The sequence below is a fragment of the Musca autumnalis genome, unplaced genomic scaffold (assembly GCF_047663935.1).
Source record: "Musca autumnalis isolate F117 unplaced genomic scaffold, ASM4766393v1 scaffold_1, whole genome shotgun sequence".
Taxonomy (NCBI): Eukaryota; Metazoa; Arthropoda; class Insecta; order Diptera; family Muscidae; genus Musca; species Musca autumnalis.
The window spans coordinates 245,274,007-245,295,847 of record NW_027411644.1 but is presented as its reverse complement, the minus strand read 5'-3'; the positions used below and the strand labels follow the sequence as shown (position 1 = coordinate 245,295,847).

The 21,841-nt window shown below is 36.4% G+C and overlaps 2 protein-coding genes across 4 annotated transcripts in view; both read right to left on the bottom strand.

The window, feature by feature from the left end:
* The window catches only part of Dscam3 (Down syndrome cell adhesion molecule 3), a 457,425-nt gene that overhangs the window by 70,026 nt on the left and 365,558 nt on the right, over positions 1–21,841 (bottom strand). For all 3 annotated transcript variants that reach the window (XM_073960642.1, XM_073960641.1, XM_073960643.1), the window contains exon 22: positions 13,847–13,990. In XM_073960642.1, coding sequence (XP_073816743.1) covers positions 13,847–13,990 — 144 coding nt within the window. The remainder of the gene's footprint in view (positions 1–13,846; positions 13,991–21,841) is intronic.
* LOC141389301 (uncharacterized) lies at positions 3,783–12,044 on the bottom strand. The gene is made up of 2 exons (XM_073960644.1): positions 12,010–12,044; positions 3,783–5,196 (listed from the first exon to the last, which is right to left on the bottom strand). Exon 2 carries the CDS (start codon positions 5,190–5,192, stop codon positions 3,912–3,914), a length of 1,281 nt encoding a protein of 426 aa, XP_073816745.1. The 5' UTR covers positions 5,193–5,196; positions 12,010–12,044; the 3' UTR covers positions 3,783–3,911.

Sequence of the window (21,841 nt, the reverse complement as noted above, 5' to 3'; positions counted from 1 at the left end):
AGCCTGTTGAGTTTGGAGATGGTCGGATAACATTCATCAGTCGGAATGGACAAAAAACTTCTGTGGTTAAAAATTCAAAATTTTATTCTTATTCGAATATCTCCGCTTTTAGTAGTCGTATTCCAAACGGAAAGCCCGCCTGCAAAATGTGCTAAGCTAACACAATTTTTATATATTGAAGTTTTTACTTTAATGACAAATACCTCTGCTTCTATTTTGTTTATTAAAGACATTTAAAATGCTAATCAAGAAGACCAGTAAAGCTTTCAATCAGTACCAGGTGGATGTCGGCAATAGTCAAATATAAAATTCAATATTAATTATTTTGGTTCAGTTCGCCTTAAATCATTTGGTATAAAAGTCAGATAGGTGAAAACTTTAGTATATCCCTAAAAGAAATGTTTACGAGTGAAAATCGTATGAACAGGAGTAATGGTGTATGGTATCACATAGTCGACCCCGTCCCGACCATAGCCTTTGCTCATTTCTTTTAGTATACTTATAATAATAATAATTGTTCCACAAACATCCCAGATGGGACAAGGGAGACTTCTCTCATATCAATGAGTGCACCCCGATTCATATTAGCTCAATGATATGGGACCTACTGTTTATTGCCGAGTCCGAACGGCGTGTCCTAAGACACCACTTGTAGAGAAGTTTTACAAGGCTGAAATACTCAGGAAATGTCGCCAACATCACTGAGGGGTATTTTGCCACCGTTGATGTTGTTTGGCCTGGGAATCGAAGCCACGACCTTTAGCGTGCAAGGCGGGTGTGCACCCGTATACTTATGGTACGCATTGTTAAAATTCAATACCAAAAAAACCCTAATACAAAAACTCAGAATTTTAACTATATCCATACTCCTAATACAACATTTAGTACCATTTGGTACCTTACGTACTCTTATAGAATGCATTACCAAACCCGACTCCATATCACAAAACTACACACAAACAGTGACCCTAATGCCAAATGACAAAAAATAACTTATACACCTAAACCCAATACCCAATTTAGTACCATTTAGTACTTTTTGTAGAACCACCTCCACATATCAAAACAAGTAAGAGAGGGCTATAGTCGGACGGCCCGACCATGTGATACCCTACACCACTTGCCTTGAGCAATAGTTTTATACGGAATTTATATTATTGCGACACGTTATATTTTGTTTTAAAATTTTTATAAGAATGAAACTAAAAGAATTTAAAAATTGCATTAGACGACTTTTACCGCTGTGCTGACGAAGAGATAAACCCAGCCTCTGACCAAAAAAAAAAATAAATAAAATATATGGTTTTGTATCACGAGTTTGCTTCTAATAGATCCGACAAGAGTCCTCACACTGCACTTTTCTTAAATTTTGTGTGTGAGATACCCGCAGGTCGGGACCGATATAGTCCATATTCGAACCCTACGTATGATAGAAGAAATAATATGATGAGCAAAATTGGGATCAAATCGATTGCTCCCTTCAAGAGTTATCGTTCGCACCATTTTACAGAAAATTTGTGAACTTTTGCGTGAAAGAAGGAGTGGGTCCATATGACCCATTTTCGAACTTAAACTAATATCGAGAAAAATATTACGAACTTTTGCATGAACTTTTACGAACTTTTGATTGCACCAGCCAGACAGACGTCTCCAAATTGTCTGAAACGAATTTCCGCAAAAACATACTTGGAGTTTAAAACCACTATTTCGATTAGACACATATTTGGTCGAATAAAAGTGTATAAACCATCGTTAGCCTAAAGGCTGAGGTATAAAACGCCTAATATTTCGAGGTATATCACTGCTTTTTACCAAAGATGGTACACAAACATCAGACCCAGTACAGAATTGTAATTTGCATCAATTTAAAAAAAAAACTTGGAATTTCTTTATCATGAAATTTTCTAGCATGCGGTAAATGTAGTTATTTGCAAACAAGCTAAAACGATAAAGTAACCCACTTATATGTTCGACAATAGTACAGTCGAAATCGCTTATAACGTCGGTCAAGGGACCGACGGAATTCGACGCTATAACCGATATGTCGTTATAAGCGATAGGGCTATAAAGGGCCCCAGAAATTTGGGACTTTTGGATATGGTCGTTATAACCGATATGACGATTTCGACTGTAGTTCTGTTATTTAACCGATATATTGCTACAATATGCATCAACGGATAGGTCAAGAGTTAGTTTTCAAGTTTCGCGTTCGTAACTTGTCGGAACATGCCCCCAAGAATTTAAAATATGGAACAAGAACTAAATTTGAATATTTTTAACACAAAAATTAGTGCCAATTTCACCCGCTAACTACCATCCTATTATTATCCAAGACGATTGGCATTCTCCTTGACCAAAACTCTTACCTCGTGCAGAAATGTTTCAGTATTGAGCTATAACTGCGAAATCTAGCGTGATTATTATTACGCTACAACATCAACATAATTTGAATCAATGGAAAGGTCAAGAGTTACACTTTCAAACATAACTTACGTGGGAGGAACATGTGTTCCAGTAATAAAGATATATCCATTATACTAAAATTTTTATCAATTTCACACAAAAGTTTTGGTCCATTTACACCTCTAAATATTATCTGACCATTATCTACAACTACAGGCATATTCTTTACCGTAAACCTAAACCGTTCTTACAATTTCCCGCCGATCAGACTACCATTGCGGCCTATAGAGCCGCTACAAAATTGGATAAAATTTTCGTTTTTGGTCCATTTCAACCCCTAAATATTTCACGATCATCGCCAAAAATTATAGGAGTCTATTCTGGTCTGAACCCGACCTACATAAAAAATTGGGAGATTGGTCCATAATTGCGGCCTGTAGCGTGTTCCAGGTCTATCCGAGCACCTAAATCCAAATTGCATAAAATTTTGTGCAATTTAGTACTTTTCGTACCCATATCTACGAATTTTCAAAACTACCTCCATATCTCAACCTCAACTCCAAAAATAATCTTAATTCCAAATCTTATTATTCCAGCTCTATCTGTTCACCGAAATAAAAATTGTACCAAATTTAGTACTATTTAGTAATTTTCGTACCCATATATGCGAATTTCCAAAACTACCTCCACATCTCCAACAGTAATCTTAATTCCAAATCTCAGTATTCCAGCTCTATCCTTTCACCCAAATGTAAATTGTACCAAATTTATTACTATTAGGTACTTTTTGTACCCATAAGCACCAATTTCCAAAACTAAATTCTAACAGTAATCTGAATTAAAAATCTCAGGTTTCCAGCTCTATCCGTTCACCAAAATCCAAATTGTACCAAATTTAGTACCATCTTGTACTTTTTATACCCATAAGTAAGAGTTTCCAAAACTACATCTGTAAAGGCGCCGAAATTGCGTTTCGAAAAAGAGAAGAAATAAAACACGAACGTTTTAATTTCAAAGAATATAAAAGCAGAAGCTTTATTGAGTAAATAATAAATAAATTAAAAATAAAGGGAAAATAGGAAGAACAGATTACCTGTGTTACGAGTGGCGATCGAAAACGAAGTGTCAATAATAATGCCGAAAGGTCGCGTAGGCGCAAAAACAACACTCGTTAGAAAACTCCTCGATGACATATCAATGTTGTAACAAAAAGGGAGTAGGCCGTTTTCTAACGAGTATGCAAATTAAACACAATAAAAATAGTGCGAAAAGCGTGCATTTCCAAACAATGCAAATTTAAACCAAATATTAATTCTTACTTAAACATTGGCGCCGACCTTGCAACATTATCAATGTTGTAACACAGACCGATAAAGATGTACAATAACAATAAATTTTATATAATAGAATAGGTGGTGCAGTGTTTGTGAGCCATTTCATTTTTATTCCAATTCATTTTTTCATAATTCAATTCTTATAAATAACATATGTATGTACATGAACCTGGACTACGTATAGCACGCGCCAGATAACACCCAACCAAATATGGTGTACTGTGCTATAGGTAGCCCCGGTAACGCCTGCACTCGGTGAGTCACCACTTTAGCGTAAACATCTGGACCAAGCACCAGAGCAACGCGACTAGGCCTAAAAAAGTGTGGGTCCGCCAAGGGGAGCCCAAGAAACGCTTCCTTCAATCTTTCAGGCACCGCTTCCTTTGGGGTGTATACGTGACTCATATCAGCCACTCGTGCCACAAACGAGATAGTTTGCGAAGGGTCATAAACGGAAGCTATTGAGATCCGGCAAAGCCGGAAACCGTCTAAGTTGGAAGTCGGAAACTTCAAATGGTCTACCATGGATGAACAGATTGTACTCTGGGTAGAGCAGGGATCCAGCACTGCACGTACTGGGAAGGGTTGTGCCACACACGTCAGCAGAGCGACAAGGCTTGGTGATAAAGTCGCAACCGTTTGTAAAGACAAGACCCCAAGAGTACTATGATATGGGGGGCAAATCGTTCTGGAAACCTCGGACGAACGAGATTCCAAATTTGAACTCGGACGTGATGCAGAGTTTGGATACGGACTGGACCTCGAACTAGGACGCGGACGGAACAATGCCTTAGACCCTGGGCCAAAATCATTCCTGTCATCATGTAACAAGACATGATGACTACCGCCGCATTTATAGCACACTTTATTGCTATGACAATATGTTGCTTGGTGCCACTTACCCAAGCAACGAGTGCAGTCCAGATGTTTAGCTAGCACATTAAAACGCGAATCAAGAGACATCGCCAAAAACTCTTTACAAGCGCTCAACGAGTGCCGACGCTGACATACCCGACAGCTATATCTATGAGGCGTGTACGAATCGCCCGCAGTTACGGACGTACGCTCTCTTTCTACAGTGCGAACATGGGAGGCCACAGCTGAACCCACAGTGATGGATTCGGGCTCCCGATCTGTATTCACCGCGCGCGAATTGGGAACGGAAGAACCCGCAGTGACGGATTCAGATGTCGAATTTTGTTTATTTAAATCCGCAGTGACGGATTTCGATGATACCCCAATAGAACCCGCAGTGACGGATTCGGGAATTGTTGCCATTGATATCGGATCCGCAGTAACGGATTCCGTTTCGGATTCGGTGAGCTTAACGGCGGATATCGGCTTCACCAACTCTTCAACTACCTCCGAGGTAGTCCGCTTCTTTTTATCTGCCTTTTCCAAATGATTATCAATCTGCATGACGAGATCGATGCCGAACATATTTGAAGCGTCCATTTTACTGCGAAAAAAAATTAAAAGTTACTCGGAGTTCGAGGATTGGTCGGTCAGAGTGACCAACTTAGATATGGGCCGCTTTACAACGCCGTTTGACGTACGAACATCCACGACACGAACGTGGCCGTCAACTCCCGGGTAGACATTTTCTACTCGACCGAACTTCCATGACGTCGGAGGAAGCTGCTCTTGACGAATGACAACGAGGTCGTCTTTCTCAATTTCCCGTTCGGGATATTTCCACTTATACCGCTTGTGCAGAGTTTTCAAATACTCCTCCTTCCATCTAATACAAAACAAATGGGCAAGAGCTTGAACTTTACGAAACCGATTCACGAGCGATAACGGTTCGTCCACTACGACAGGCTCAGGAGGAGCAAGTAAAGGCGCGCCTATTAAAAAATGACCTGGTGTCAATGCTATCAGTTCATCAGGACTATCCGACATCGGACACAGAGGACGCGAATTCAAACAAGCCTCTATTCTTGCCAATACAGTGGCCAATTCTTCAAAGGTAAGCCGAACGTTTCGAACCTGTTTTCGAAAGTGCTGCTTAAAACTTTTCACTCCAGCTTCCCAGAGTCCACCCATATGTGGAGCACCAGCTGGAATGAAATGCCATGAAAGGCCCTGAGCTGCGAATGTAGAAGAGACCAAATCACAACTATCCCGAATGAATTCTCGAAAATTTCGACGTAGCTCGCGAGAAGCACCCACAAAATTCGTACCATTGTCCGAAAATATCGAGTGGGGACAACCCCGACGTGCTATGAAGCGATGAAGTGCGGCCAAAAAATTATCAGTCGATAAATCCGAAACTGCTTCCAAATGAATCGCCTTAGTAGAAAAACAAACGAACACACAAACGTATCCTTTTGTAATCTTGCACGCACGACCAGTAAATGACTTAACGTCGAAAGGACCAGCGAAGTCGACTCCCGTTGTACTGAACGCCCTATCAATAATGGTTCTCTCTGGAGGTAGCGCAGCCATTATTTGACTGCAATGTCGTTTCTTCTCCAAAAGGCATATTTTGCAATTATGCACTACCGAGCGAATCATATTTTTAACTCGTGGAATCCAATATTCCATTCTTAACGTTCTAAGCATGAGTTGTACGTCCCCATGAACACATTTTAGATGGACGTATTCTACTAAGAGTCGAGCAAACCTACTTTTGTATGGAAGGATAATTGGATTGCGTTCCGAATACGAAAGAGTTGGCGAACGTGTTAGCCGACCATCCATTCTCATGACACCATTTTCGTCAATAATCGGATTGAAAGGAACAAGAGGACTCTTTCTAGGCAGTGGCCTATTATCTATTAGGCATTGATACTCGTCTGCGAAATGGAGTTTTTGGGCAGTAACAATTAATTTAGTTCGAACCTCGTTTAATTCTGCAGCGGAAACCCTGGGGTGTGGATACGAATAGTTACCCTTATGACGTGGGTGGATCTGTCGAATGAGTCTTAACCAATAAGCCATACCACGAAGTGCTTTCATAAGTGACGAAAACTTTTCCAGCACATCTTCAAAATTGGACGAGAAATACGAAAAGTGACAATGAACCGGACGCATTTCCATTTCAGTTCCAAGCGGAACCAGGTCTCGAATAGACCAATCCGACTTGCCTAGTCTGAGCCATCTCGGACCATGCCACCAAAGAGGGTTAGCAGCCAAATCTGCCGGCGAAACTCCACGACTACCCAAATCTGCAGGATTATCTTCCGACCTAACGTGATACCAATTATGGTTACCAACGTTTTCCTGAATTCTACAAACTCGATTCGCCACGAATGTAGTCCAAGTGGAGGGGGTTTTCCTAAGCCACGACAAAACAATTGTAGAATCCGTCCAACAGTAGACTTGACGAAATTCTAAGTCGATCTCTTTAACAATAATTTTTACAAGTTCAGACGCCAACACTGCGCCGCAAAGCTCCAGCCGAGGGAGTGAGATCGATTTCAAGGGGGCTACCTTTGTCTTACTCGATAACAAATGAACAAACACATTTTTATCTGGAGACTCAATTCTAATATACGCTACCCCCGCATATGCCTTAACCGAGGCATCCGAAAATACGTGAAGTTCAGCCGAACATTCCGGGGTATATCGAATCCACCGAGGAATTTTTACTAAATTTACTTGGGGATAATCATCAACGAATTTACGCCACTCCGAATAAGTAGCGGGCAAAAGGGGGTCGTCCCAACCAATCTGATCCATCCAGACCTTTTGCATTATAATTTTCGCCGTTACAATAACCGGACTTAACCAACCAACTGGGTCAAAAAGTTTGGCGATTGCCGAAAGTACTTCTCGCTTAGTATACTGAGGCTTAGTTTCAATGGGACTAACTTCAAAGTAAAACGAATCCAACCTAGCGTTCCACCTAATTCCCAGGGGCTTTGAACCACTAGCTTCCTCAAACGACAAAACTTGAGCATCAACTAAATGCTCGGGAGGGAAACCATCGAGAATGGACTTGTCATTGGCCGTCCACTTCCTTAGTTCGAACTTTGCTGAAGAAAGTGCACCGATCAATTGGTCCCTAGCGATTAACGCGGTCTCTAGATCATGAGTCCCTGCTAACACGTCGTCCACATACATGGAGGTTCGCAATATTTTAGCCGCGAGTGGAAATTCTGTCTCAGTCTCATCTGCGAGTTGCAAAAGCGTCCGAATTGCTAAATAAGGCGCACAATTTAGGCCGAAGGTTACCGTCTGCAATTCGTAATCGAGAATTGGTTTGGTTGGCGAGTCCCGATAGAGAATTCTTTGAAGCGGGGTATGTTTAGGGTCGACGCGAATTTGCCGATACATTTGAGTGATGTCTGAATTGAACACGAATCTATACACTCGCCAACGAAGTAACAAAAGCACCAAGTCGAGTTGTAATGTAGGCCCAACATATAACGCGTCATTCAGACTATTCCCGGTCGAAGTTTTGTTGGAGGCATTAAAAACGACACGCAACTTAGAAGTCTGTTTCTCCATATTAATCACCGGATGATGAGGCAAATAACACGAAAGAGTGCTATCATTTGTGGAAATATCTATTGGCTTCATGTGGCCAAGTTCTAAATACTCGATCACGACCCTATCATACATTACTTTTACGGATGGTTTCCTAGTCAAAGACGTTTCATTACGAATATATTGTCTAAGAACGTTAGCACGAGATTCTCCCAAAACAATGTCTTCACCGAACTCTGATCGCAAAGGTAGCGTCACGATATATCTTCCCTCTGAATCTCTACGCGTGGTTTTGACATAATTTTCCTCACAGCTACGATCTGCGGGAGTCAACATTTTCCGTTTAGGAATCTCCTCTAATTCCCAAAACCGCAACAAAGTTTTATTCAACGAGTCCTCTTCAGCGACGTCAATAGTAGTGGCAAATGTTTGAACTTCCGACGATGGGATCGGTCCAGTGACAAGCCATCCGAAAACAGAATTTTGAGCAAGCAATGCTCCCGACAAAATTGACTGACAACCATCTAACACGATTTTTGGATACAAGTCTGCACCCAGCAAAAGATCCACAGGACGCGAATCGAACAAATTAACATCTGCCAGACGAATACTTGGCATTTGCGATTTGAAATCAGCTGAAACTGCAAACGAGGGCAAGTTCCCAGAAATTGACGGCAATACCAATGCACGAGTTTCTAAAAATACCGAGGGATCGCAAGGGCTTCTAATTTTAATGGGACAAACTTTTCGTGAATTTGCCGAAATTGCACAATTCACACCCGAAATAACTGCATTCGTTGAACATACAGGAAGTTTCAACTTATTCTGTAGTCGCTCTGTCAGAAAAGATGATTCAGAGGCTGGATCTATTAAAGCCCTAGCGGGGTACGAGATGCCATGATGCATTATATGGACCATAGCTGTTCCTAAAAGAACAGACTGATTGTGACAAGCATGCATTGTTTGCACTGTTGTGGAAGTGGATGGACGAGACCGTTCGACGAGTGAAGGGTTGGACGAATTAGTTGCATTTCGGTTGACCGAAGGAACATTTGTAGTCGAACTGTTAGGAGACGAATCGCTACGATGCAACAACGTATGATGATTTCGGTTACATTTCGAACACCGACGATGACTACCACAATTTTTTACCTCATGCCCTTTACGCAAACAATTCACACACAATCTACGACGTTTCACTGTGGAAAACCTAGCCGAGAGGGACATATTTTTGAATCGAGGACATTCAAAAAGCAAGTGGAACTGTTGAGGACACAGGATGCAATCATTTTTCCGCGAGGTTTGTGGAGAACGAGATGAATTAGTATTAACCATGTGTGTTTGAAGTTTTTTCATATTAGACTTTTTAACTGAATCATTTCCTCTCATGTCGTGAAGACACATGAGCGTCTGAATTCGCTCAGTTAGAAAACTGTCGAGATCTTTCCACAAAGAAATAGACGATTTGTCTTTCACGCTTTGCTCCCACAAAGTTTGTGTTAATTTTGGGAGCCTTTGAAGACAAATAAAGGCCAAGAACGGATCCCAATTTTCCGTACTAACGTCGTAAATGGACATTGCAGACAAACAACCATTAATACCTCGCTGGATTTGTTTGAGACCCGAACACGTCTCATTTTCAAGTACCGGAAGCGAAAATAATACTTTGAACTGACTATGAATTAACAAACGAGGATTATCATAAGTCGATTTCAAAGCATTCCATGCTAGACTGAAGCTACGGTGAGTCAAAGGGAATTTGGAAACAATTTCACGAGCTTCCCCACTAGTTTTTTGCGTCAAATGACAAAGACGCTCAATATCCGACAATCTAGAATTTGTAATATAGACCGTGCTAAATAAGTCTCTAAAAGTAGGCCACGAGAGAAAATCACCTTCGAAAATGGAAATATCGCATGGAGGCAAAGCTAAATTATGGACAATGTCTAAATTTGGCGGGTCAATAGCAAAATTCGAGCTATCCCTAGAATTCCCAATACCTGATATTGGGGAGCTAGAAGCCTGAATACCCACACTTCGAACAGTGTGAGTAGACGAATTCGTGTTATTTAAACCGGGATCGTTTCTCGGGGCTTCCCTTGGAGTGGCAGACAAACCCTGTCCATCCTTAGGAATATCGGAAAGATCCTGATTTAACGAAACCACTGAGCTGCTATATGAGCTCAAGGACGATTTTCGAGACCGCCGAAATTTATTTAAATATTTATTGATAATGGCCTGACATTCCATAAAAATTTCGTAAACTACCGCGTATTTTCCATCGACAACACCAATGTCTTCCGCAGTAGTATCCTCAGCCGATTTCAGATACTCTAAACAGTTATCAAAGGAACTTTCCACCTTGGACCAATTTTTAACTAACTCGGTACTTTTAATTTCTAAGATAAAGAAGTCTAAGTCTTCTTCCTTCGCGTCTTTAATTTTAACACAAAATATTTCAAAATTATCCGAAACTCGGGTAAAATCATTGAGAGGAGTGAAAGGCATCTTGCAAAGATTTTCTTTAAAACCGCACGAAAACTTCAAAAATTACGAAAAAAAATCAAAACCCAAGGTTTTCAAGCAGAAAATACGACAAAAAACGATAAAAGCGAAAAATTTTCAACTCAGATAATCGAAAAAGGTTTAAATTCTTGCGAAAAGATCAAATTTCTTTCCAAAACCAACAAGAATTTCCAAGATTTTTCACAAAAAAACCACGAAAATAGCAAATTTTACGAAAAATCAACAAAAATCGCCGAAAATGTTCGATAACAAACGAAAACCCTTTAATAATTTCGAAAAATGTTCAAAAAGTGTATAAAATATCGAAAAAAGCAAAAATATTTCGAAAAAATTCAAAAAATAATTTATAAATATATAATATTTATGTCAAAATATTCAATAAATAAGCTTGAAATATTTTTTACGATACCAAAAATATTAAAAACGGCAAAAAATTACTATTTTAATGTCCAATTACAATAAAATAATAATTTTTTCCAAACCGATTAATATTATCGTAAATGCGGACTGTAAGGTGCACGATAAACGAAAATGTCCCAAAATGTATTTATTTTTATATATACACACACTGCAATTTAATATGCAAACAATTTTCTCTTTTGTACCCAACGTGTAAACCAGCCCCAATCGACCGACCCGATGTGTGTAGCGTACACGCAAACAAAAGAGAAACGAAAAAAATTATTTTCACTAGGCTAGCTACAGCTGCCTAAAGCAATGGTATGTATGTAAGTGATGTGTGTGTATATAACAAGCAAGAGACCGACGACGACGTACGTATGTCACTAGCGTATGTATGTTTATATTATTGTGTATTATTGAACAGGGAATAATGCGAGAATAGAAGGAATAATTTCGAGTATTTTTCGGTGGTTTTTTTCTTTTGTTAGGCACAACAAGACAGTAGTAACCCGATGGAAATAATTAAGTAATTAATTCCCGATAAACAAATGAATTATTTTATTAATAAAATTAGCAAAATTTAACACGACTGTTAATTAAATTTTATTAATAATTACACCACCATTCACTAATGAAAAATACAGTGTTTTTGACAATTTTTTTGCACTTTTTTCCACAATAAATTTTGCAACAAAAATTATTTTTTATTGGTTTTCACTGTTCAATAATAACACCGAAAAAATCAGAGAAGACAAAAAGGAATACGCGACGCGTTGTAAAGCGGCCGTATGTGTTGTTGTAAATAAATCGAAAAGACAATTTTGGACGATGGATATTTGTATTTTTTTTATATTTTTTGTTATTTATTTTTCACAACGCGAGCTCACAAATAATGAAACACTGCACTCACCTGTTTGTTTATATTTTGATGAGATGAGATGTTAATGAGGATGGTTGAGATGATTATGATGTTGATGATGATGTTTTGATGCTGCTGCGAAATAAAAACGAAAACCAATTAGAACAAAAACCAAAACAATCCAAATGCTCGTATCCGGCTCGATTGGACCAAAATGTAAAGGCGCCGAAATTGCGTTTCGAAAAAGAGAAGAAATAAAACACGAACGTTTTAATTTCAAAGAATATAAAAGCAGAAGCTTTATTGAGTAAATAATAAATAAATTAAAAATAAAGGGAAAATAGGAAGAACAGATTACCTGTGTTACGAGTGGCGATCGAAAACGAAGTGTCAATAATAATGCCGAAAGGTCGCGTAGGCGCAAAAACAACACTCGTTAGAAAACTCCTCGATGACATATCAATGTTGTAACAAAAAGGGAGTAGGCCGTTTTCTAACGAGTATGCAAATTAAACACAATAAAAATAGTGCGAAAAGCGTGCATTTCCAAACAATGCAAATTTAAACCAAATATTAATTCTTACTTAAACAACATCAAACCTACAATCCAACAGTAATCTCAATTTGAAATTTCAGAATTCCAGCTGTATCCGATCACCTAAATTGAACTTGTACCAAATTTGGTACCATTTTGTACATTTCGTACCCATAAGTACGAATTTCCAATATTACCTCAAACCTACACTATAACAGTAATATTCATTCCAAATCTTAGGATTCTAGCTCTATCCATTCAGCCAAATTCAAATTGTACCAAATTTAGTACCAGTTGGTAATTTTCTTACCCATAAGTACGAATTTCTAAAAGTACCTCAATCCGACCAAATCCGTAATCTGAATTCCAATTTCAGAGTTCCTGCTCTAGCCGTTCGTCCAAATCTAAATTGTACCAAATTTAGTACCATTTAGTACTTTTCGTACTCATGTGTATACATTTCCAAAATCACAACTTATATTAAACCTACATCTCAACCTTAATTCTCGTTCCAAATTTCAAGCTTTTAGCTCTATCCGTTCACATAATACAAAATGGAACCAAATTTAGTACATTTTCGTACTTTTCGTACAATTTTAGTTCGAATTTCTTTGGTACATCCATCATACACTCCATCAGTGATCCTTATTCCAAATTTCAATGTTCTAGCTCTACAGCTTCGCCAAATAGAAACGGTACCATATTTAGTAACTTTTAGTACCGTTCCCAGCCTTATCCGGACTAAGACTGACCCCACCCTAAATTTCAAGATTCTAGCTTCAGCCGTTTCGTGTGGACGTTGATGAATCATAGAGTCAGTCAGTAAATCACTTTAACCCAAACCAAATCAAAATGTGGTTTTTAAAATTAAAAAAAATGGATTGGTACGAGTACAAACTGCCTATGAAAATCTTTTATAATCGCATTTCAAATATATGTACATGATATTCAATTGTATTTAATTGTTTGGTTTACCAACTGTCATGTGACCTTACATTTATACATATTTCTATGTGAAGTTGTACCTACATTCTTAAAATACTAACCACATTTCTATCTGTGCCAAATGAACTTCAACCTACACTTTGAATGATACCACAAGTTTATTTCAATTGACAATAACTACAAAATAAGAAAAAAACTAAAAAGCACAATGACAAAATATAAAAACAAAAAGAGTGCAAAAAAATCAACAACTATAACCAGTTAACATTTTGTAACTGCACTTTGTACAAATTGCTTAACGTACATAAACATAAATGCATTTTCATGAACTAAACTACATAGCTTGGTAGGAGGATATTATATACATACACACACATATACACTTAATGTTTAAGTAGCAGTACTCACTCTGATTCACAATCGGCCGATATAAAATTTTATAGCCCTGAATTATGCCACCGTGAAATTGCAATGGTGGCTCCAACCAGGATACTTTTAGACTTTGTGACGATAATGCGGTACAGTTGACATGTTGCGGTGCTGCTTCCGGTACTGTAATATCCAGTTAGGTTTAAAAAAGAGATAGAAGAAGACGAAAAAAATGCAGAATGAATAAAATAATAGCATAGAATATAAAAATTATATGTCACTCAGTGAAATTATGTTAGTAGTGGAAGGACAGTGGTTTGTGGATGTGACAAATGAAGTAGTTAATTTAATTGTATGTTTTGAAGGTTTTTAATGAAAACTTATTTTACACATACGATTTGTAAGAAAAAACTTGAACCAGGAGGGGGTGCCGACCACTTTGGCTAAAACTCTGATGGGATAAAAATTTATATTCTAAAAAGGTTCCTTACATCAGATATCTACAAAACACAGTCGATCTTCTCTATAATGAATACCTCTACTACGAATTGTTGTATAAGCCAAAATTATGAATTCCCACACAAAATAGGCTTTTTGTATTTTATAGAAAATATCCATTGTAAATTAATTTGAATGTGTGTGCACCTTTGATTAGATTTGAGGTTGTATTCTTTAATAATCATAATAATTGGATTAAACCACATTTAGACGTTAAAAAAATAAAATTATCCCATATTTATAGCCTCAGACTCTAGGCATACGCATCTAAAATGTGATTCATCGAAATAATGGTTTTGGAGATCAAGAATCTTTGGACGAAATTCTTTTCAGACGTCAACCTGACTGAATGGTGCGATCTCTCGAACTGAAAATATGTTTTGTTATAACCCTCACATAACAGTAATTTAGGATTGTTAAGGGACTTATGCTAGGTTTACATTTACGAAATCTACTCGATTTCAAGTGTCAATTCCATTGCTTAAAAGTCAAGTGACGTATACGCAAAAAATTGGCAGTTGAAATCCAATCGATTTCGTAAATGTAAACACACATTTTTATACCCTACACTACAGAATTTAATGGGTTCTGATAAGTTTGTTTTTCCCAAAATTCATGTAACACCGCGAAATAAAGCGATTTTGAGATGTGTGTCCGCCCGTACATTAAAAATTGTAACCAAACTTCAGGCAGCAATTATGGACCAATATTCACGTCGTTTTGTATAGAGTTCGGGTTCCCACCAGAATAGTTTAGTTTTGTGCTGGTGATTGTGAGCTATTATGGGGGTGAAATTGACCAACCACAATTTTTATTCGGCTCTGTAGGTTGCAATGATGGTCTGATCGACGCGAAATTTTAAGGAAGGTTTGGGTTTACAATAAAGAAGAAGTTTGCAATTTAACATGATGATCAGATAATATTTAGCTGGTGAAATGGACCAAAACTTTTGTGTGAACATTGGTAAAATTTTTAGTATAATGTCTAAATATTTTATTAGTGGATGATATGTTCCACCACCGTAATTGATGCCAATTATGCTGATGTACGTGATCAGATTACATAGTTAAAGCCTATTTATTAATCCTTCAAGGGTAGCAGTTTTATTTTAATACTGACAAAATTTTGGCACGATAATCTTGAAAAATGATCGGAAATTAAATACTGATCATTCATTGTGGGAAAAAAATTTTGGTCCAAATTTTAAATTATGGGGGCATATTCCCACAATTTACGAGCACGAAACATGAAAACCACCTATTGACCTTTCCCCTATGATTCAAATTATATCAATAAAAAATAGACATCGGATTTTTGTATATTTTTGAAAATTATAATGCAAATAATTCGTTTATTTGTACTTATTACACTGTGCAATACTAAAATTATTAACCATATTCTGACACCGCAGCTTGATAGAAGACCAAAAAAGAGAGGACACGTGTCTCGCTCTTTTTTCGTATCTCATCAACTTTCGCGGTTATAGGCCTCCAAAGGTTTGAGGCTTTGATGTAAGAAGGGTCATTTAGTCAGGACTATATCTTCCAAACCGTTAGAAAATTTGAGTTAATCTCAGAGGCAAAGTTGTAGCTCTTGTCTTAAAGAACAAAAATTGTGAACACATATGATCCATAAACTCCGACCGCAAGGTCAAAAACGCCATGGTCCAATTTCTTTTAAAATTTTTTCTCAAGTTTTGTTATACAGCTATCAAACCGATCACATTTGAAACAAACAATCAAGTACAAAAGTGTACCTCAGACTTCAATAAACATCTTTCTTGAATATACGAACTCTGTAGAAACGGATCTTAATGGTCAAAATATCAAAAAAAAATTGCGATTTTTATCCTCTTTTCTGGGCTTCTGCTCCATAGAAACTAAACCATTAAAAATTCAAGAAAACATTCAACCACAATAGTGTGGCAAAGGCATCAATAAACAACTCTCTGGAACATTCGAAATGTCTATGAACAGTTCATAATGGTAAAAATAGCAAAACACTTTTGAAAATATTCTATTTTTACACTTTTTCCTCCGATTCTGGTCCACGGCTACCGAATTGCCCAAAAATTAGGGATACCGTCAACCAGAAAAATGTACCTAAGATTTCAATAAACAACTTTTTAGAACATATAAAGATTCTAGGAATGATTCTTTGGGCTAGAATTCACGAACAATTAATTTTTTTTTTTTACATTCCTCTTGCTCAGGTTTGGAAATAACAAACTGTTAAAAACTCAAGGAAATTTGAAAAGTTTTTTATTTACGGACCTGAACAGGAAAAGAATGATCTAAAATAATCGAATTTTGAGCTTGAAGAATCGTTCCTATAATCTTCATTTGTTCTAGAAACTTGTTTGTTGAAATCTAAAGTACATTTTTTAGTTCACTGTATCCTTCATTTTTGGGCGGTTGCGTATCTTTGTACCAGAGTCAGAGAAAATAGTATAAAAATTGGAAATTTTCAAAAGATTTTTGCTATTTTTACCATTAAGAACCGTTCATAGACATTTCGCATGTTTCTGAAAGTTGTTTATTGATGCCTTTTCTACACTATTGTGGTTGATTGTTTTCTTGACTTTTGAACGGTTTCGAAATTGTGTGTTTGCCATTTTGGTCATTAAGATCCGTTTCTACAGAGTTCGTATATTCTAGAAAGACGTTTATTGAGATCTCAGGTACATTTTTGTAGTTAGTTGTTTGCTTCAAATTTGAAAGGTTTGATAGCTATATAACAAAACTTGAGAAACAATTTTAAAAGAAATTTGACCATGGTGATTTTGAACTTGCAGATGAAGTTTGATGGATTATATGTGTTCACAATTTTTGTTCTTTAAGACAAGAGCTACAACTTTGCCTCTGAGATTAATTCAAATTTCCTAACGGTTTGGAAGATATAGTCCCGACTAAACGACCCTTTTTACATCAAAGCCTCAAACCTTTGGAGGCCTATAACCGCGAAAGTTGATGAGATAGGGAAAAACGGCGAGACACGTGTCGTCTCATTTTTGGTGTTCTATTACACTGTGGAGTCGGATTATGGCTAATAAAACATGACGCAAAAAATTACACACAGTGTTATTGTTTATTTTCAATATGGCATTGAATTTCTATCATTGGAATGATATCTATATATCACGAATATTGTCAATTATTTCATATTCCATTTCAGAAAAAAAAGGATAAATTTTTTACGTGCTACATCAACTATTTTTGATACGTAGGTTAAGAAAAAAGTTCCCAGTACGAATCTGGTCGCGAGCCAATTTTTGGTTGTTGCGGACAAAAGTTATGGCGCTTTTATTTCGCTTTTTAAGAAAGAAAATATTATAAATTACACTGTGCAACATTTTAAAGGTGATCTTGTGCAAACAATTCGAACTGGGGATTATTTGAAAGTATAGACCAAAACGATAATAAACCCTAGTTGGGTTTTGTTGTGTCAGATCCAGCTCGGATTTTATGGCCCAATCTAAACATCGTTAAATATTGAATTTTTAAAGAAATGCGGGACTATATCTCTGAAACCAATGTGAATCTTCTTCTGACCTCTGAAGCAAATTTGTAGATAAGGACAAGAATAAAATATTTGGTTAAATAATGAACTCGAAAAACTACATTTATTGTCTCAAATTTTAAAATATATGCAAAAATTCCACAATTTTTATACATTTCGCATCGTATCTCCAGAACTGTTAATTTTTTCTGAATACTTTCTTTGGGAAAAATATTCCCTAGAATGTAGTACACAACTCATCAGAACATGTCATTGTGTTAAAATGTCTCTATGCCGTTGTTTTCAATACATTTTTCAACGAGGATTTAATAAAAATGTCAATAATGTAGTGAAATCCGAAATGCGAGAGTAAATTGTTGTAAAAGATACGATGCAAAATAACGCTGAAACAACATGAAGTAAGCATTTTAGAGTTTCAGAATATTCTGAACAATTGCTAAGAACTTTATTTGGAAGATTTTTGCGAAAGGTTACTTGGTTCAACTCCCAACAGTTTAGCTGATACGAACCAGAATTTCAGCAATTATGTAAAATTTTCTATATTTTATCGATTTTGATGATCTAGATGGAGTTATTATTATATGGTCTGTTCAAAAGATAAGTTCTACTAGTATAGGACTACAATATTGCCGAAGACAGCAAGGCCAAATTCCAAACCGTTTCTCAGATAGAGGCCCGATAAATGCAAAAAACTGTAGTTTTAGTCCGGTTTAGATGAGGCCATAAAATCCGAACTGGATCTGACAGGACAAAACCCTACTAGGGTTTTTGTAGTCTCAATATGTACTTTCAAAAAATTCACATTAGAAGTTGTTTGCATTTTCAGTGTTGCATAGTGTTACTTTAATGAGCACAATTGTTACAAAAAAGTTCTCTTGAAGTGACTTCAGCGAGTAGATTGCATAATACCTGCAAAATGTTACACAGAATTCGCGGAATGTACATAAAACTGATGAATTATTAAATATAAGTCTACTTTTTTCAAAATTAAGGCCCATTTAGTGGCCATAAAATTACATAAAAAATTGTTGTGAATCCAAACTTCACGGCAAATCAAATGAGACTACAATCATACAGATTGGTGTTATAGTTTGGATGTTACAGCCAAAATAAACACATATTTTGGTCAAAAAAATAATTTTTTGTTTAAAAAAATATTTTTTCACATGCATTATGTAGTAGAAAATATTGTAAGAATTTATAGGAATACTTCCTTCATTTTGCTTAAATCTCCCAAAAAAAAGACGGATTTTGCTTTATTAAAGCTTTCCAATTAGGGAAGCTAATTGGGTTGATGGGGATATACAGTATGCAAAGTTCATATTCGTACACTCCTAAAAAATTAATAAAATCATAATTAATTCATATTTTATGTGCAAATGTGAAATAATTGATAGGAATTACAATAACGAAGAAAGACTTAAGAATAACAAAACAAATTTTTAATTTATTCCGTCATTTAGGTATAGATGGCGCCTGTGTGGGTGGCAAAGTTCGTATTCGTACACCTAAAAGCACTATATATTTGGAGTTTTTAAGGATTTTCAAAGCAAAATACCTCAAATTTTTGTTTTAGTCTTCTTTCTGAATGCCTCTGCTATAGAAATATTTAAAAATAACGGTAATTTTATTAAAATTTTTGCATGAATAAAAAGTCGGAGGAATATTTAAAATCCTTAAGAAAAATGTGGTAGATATGATTAGCTATTGCAATTTATTCCCGAATTTTTGACGAAAATAGCTAATAGCAGTCCTTCTGTAACAATATTTGAGGTCTAATATGAAAATAAATGTTGTCAGCGTTTGGAAATGCAAAGAAATGTAATCCGGGCTTAGGTAAAGTAAACACATTTTTGGTTTTTACTTGGTAAAAATCGGAAGTTTCGTTCTATATTTGACATAAAATGTATTGAAGTGTTAGAATACGGTTTCGAAAACCGCAGAAAACGCGATAAAATACGCGATATTTCCAAAAACAATTTTAGGTGATTTTTCTACATTGGACTTTCTTGTAACTCGCGTTTTAGTAGATGGATTTTTACGGGGAATGATTTATTAGATCCGGAACGTAAAAAACTAAAATGTGCAATAGAGTACGAGGAAATGGAATGACATTTGTAAAAATTAGACCCGAAAAATATGATTTTTAGAATAATGTTCGCACAAAATTTCCGCATTTGGATGTAGATTTCTATGAAGCTGTGCAGACTACATTCACATTAGTGGTATCAAATAACTCAGAATCGCAAGTACTACAATCCTATATATGATTTTTTGAAAAACCTGTTTGCGGAATGAAATTAGAAGAAAATTTCAAAAAACACTGTAAATCTGGCTTCAAAATGTCAGCATCATTTAATGGTAGAAGCAGTTCAAATTTTGAAAAGTAATACATAAGTGAGATGATCCCTATTTAGTTTGCTTCTACTTTTACTTTGACAGGAAAATCGAGAGAAGTGTGGTTTACTCACAAATCGAGAGAATACAAAAAAAGACATGGTGGCTTCAACCCATTTTTCCCCATTTTTTAACATAAATATAGCCACAGCTTCCACACAAATTATCTTTCAAGGCCAATATTTTTTGCCATGTCCAACAACATTTCATTTTATCCAAAAATATTTAATTTGTGTAATATAGAACCACAAGTCGCGTATTCTAAAAGGGTAAACCTTGGCTTCGGCTATGTTAAATTTTCAAAAATATTGGTGATATACATACATATATACAATTCTTCGAAACTGTCATGATGTTCGAAATTAAACTTCTCCGAAACGGCTGGACCGAATTCCATGAAATTTTGTATGTGGAGTTTTTAGATCTGAGAATAGGTCGTAAGTTATTTTTTAGGGTTAAGTGGATGGGTCTGGGTACCTCCCCCACAAAAAATTTGAAGAAAACGCGATATCTTATATTTTTAACGTATTGTTTAAAAATTGCTTGCAATACTATGGTAATAACTGTATTGATCCTGAATGGTCTTCTCGGAAGTAGAACATCGCGGTCAGTCCAATTAATATCCTTTACTTTAATAAACGTGACTACAAAAACACTATAAACACTGGCTCCAAAAAGTTCGAAAGCGCGATCAACCCCACATTTTGGAATACAGTACAACCCCGGTAATGTAAAATGTCGCTTGACCGAAATTCCAAAAAAATAGCTTGAGAAATCAGGGAAAACCTAATTTCAAAAATGGTGCATTGGTCACTGAAGCGTCGGGCCAGCACCGCGGCGTATTATCATCTATTTAAATGTATACAAAATTCGTTAGACTGACATCATGTTCGAAATTAAACTTCCGAATTTTGTGTTTAGGTTCATTAGGCGTGAGAATACCGAAAATTAGAGGGGGCGGGAGACGGGTTTTAACAAATCGCGAAATCGCTATAAACACTGGCATCACTAAGTGGTATAGCGCTATCAAACCCACATTTTGGAATACAGTAAACTCCGATATCTTGAAATGTCACTTGACCGAAATTTCAGAAAATTCGATTGGGAAATCAAACAAATTATTCAAATTGTTTAAAATAGTACACGGTGCGCCTTAACTAAATCTAAATGAAAGGTGCTTACGCCTGGGAAATTTTTGCGGTTTCTGAAACTATAATGTTTATAGATGAGAAAAATAATAAATAAATAATAAAAAAAACAAAAAAATCACCGGAGGGATTTTCAAATAAATCGCGGCCAAAGTTCACTGCAGTTGCAGTGAAAAATCTCTACAAGATTGTCCTTTATGATGTTTTCGTAGGTTTTACCATTTTTGAGGTAGGTTTTACCAAATTTTGGACAATTTACCGACTGTATCGGCTCCTTATAAAAAAGGTCATGACTGAAATTTCTCAACTTTGACTAATATATCTCAAAAATGGTACAACCTAGGAAAAAATTACGAAAACCAGCCTTATAGAGAATTTTCACAGCTACAAGATTTACTCCAGTCACACCTCGATAAGACTTACCGTTTTCAAGCAAATCGTGAAAAACTAACAAAAAAAACCTAAACATGTG

What these genes read in the sequence shown, in the direction of transcription:
- LOC141389301 (XM_073960644.1), bottom strand. Translation starts at nt 5,192, where the DNA reads ATGGACGCTTCAAATATGTTCGGCATCGATCTCGTCATGCAGATTGAT.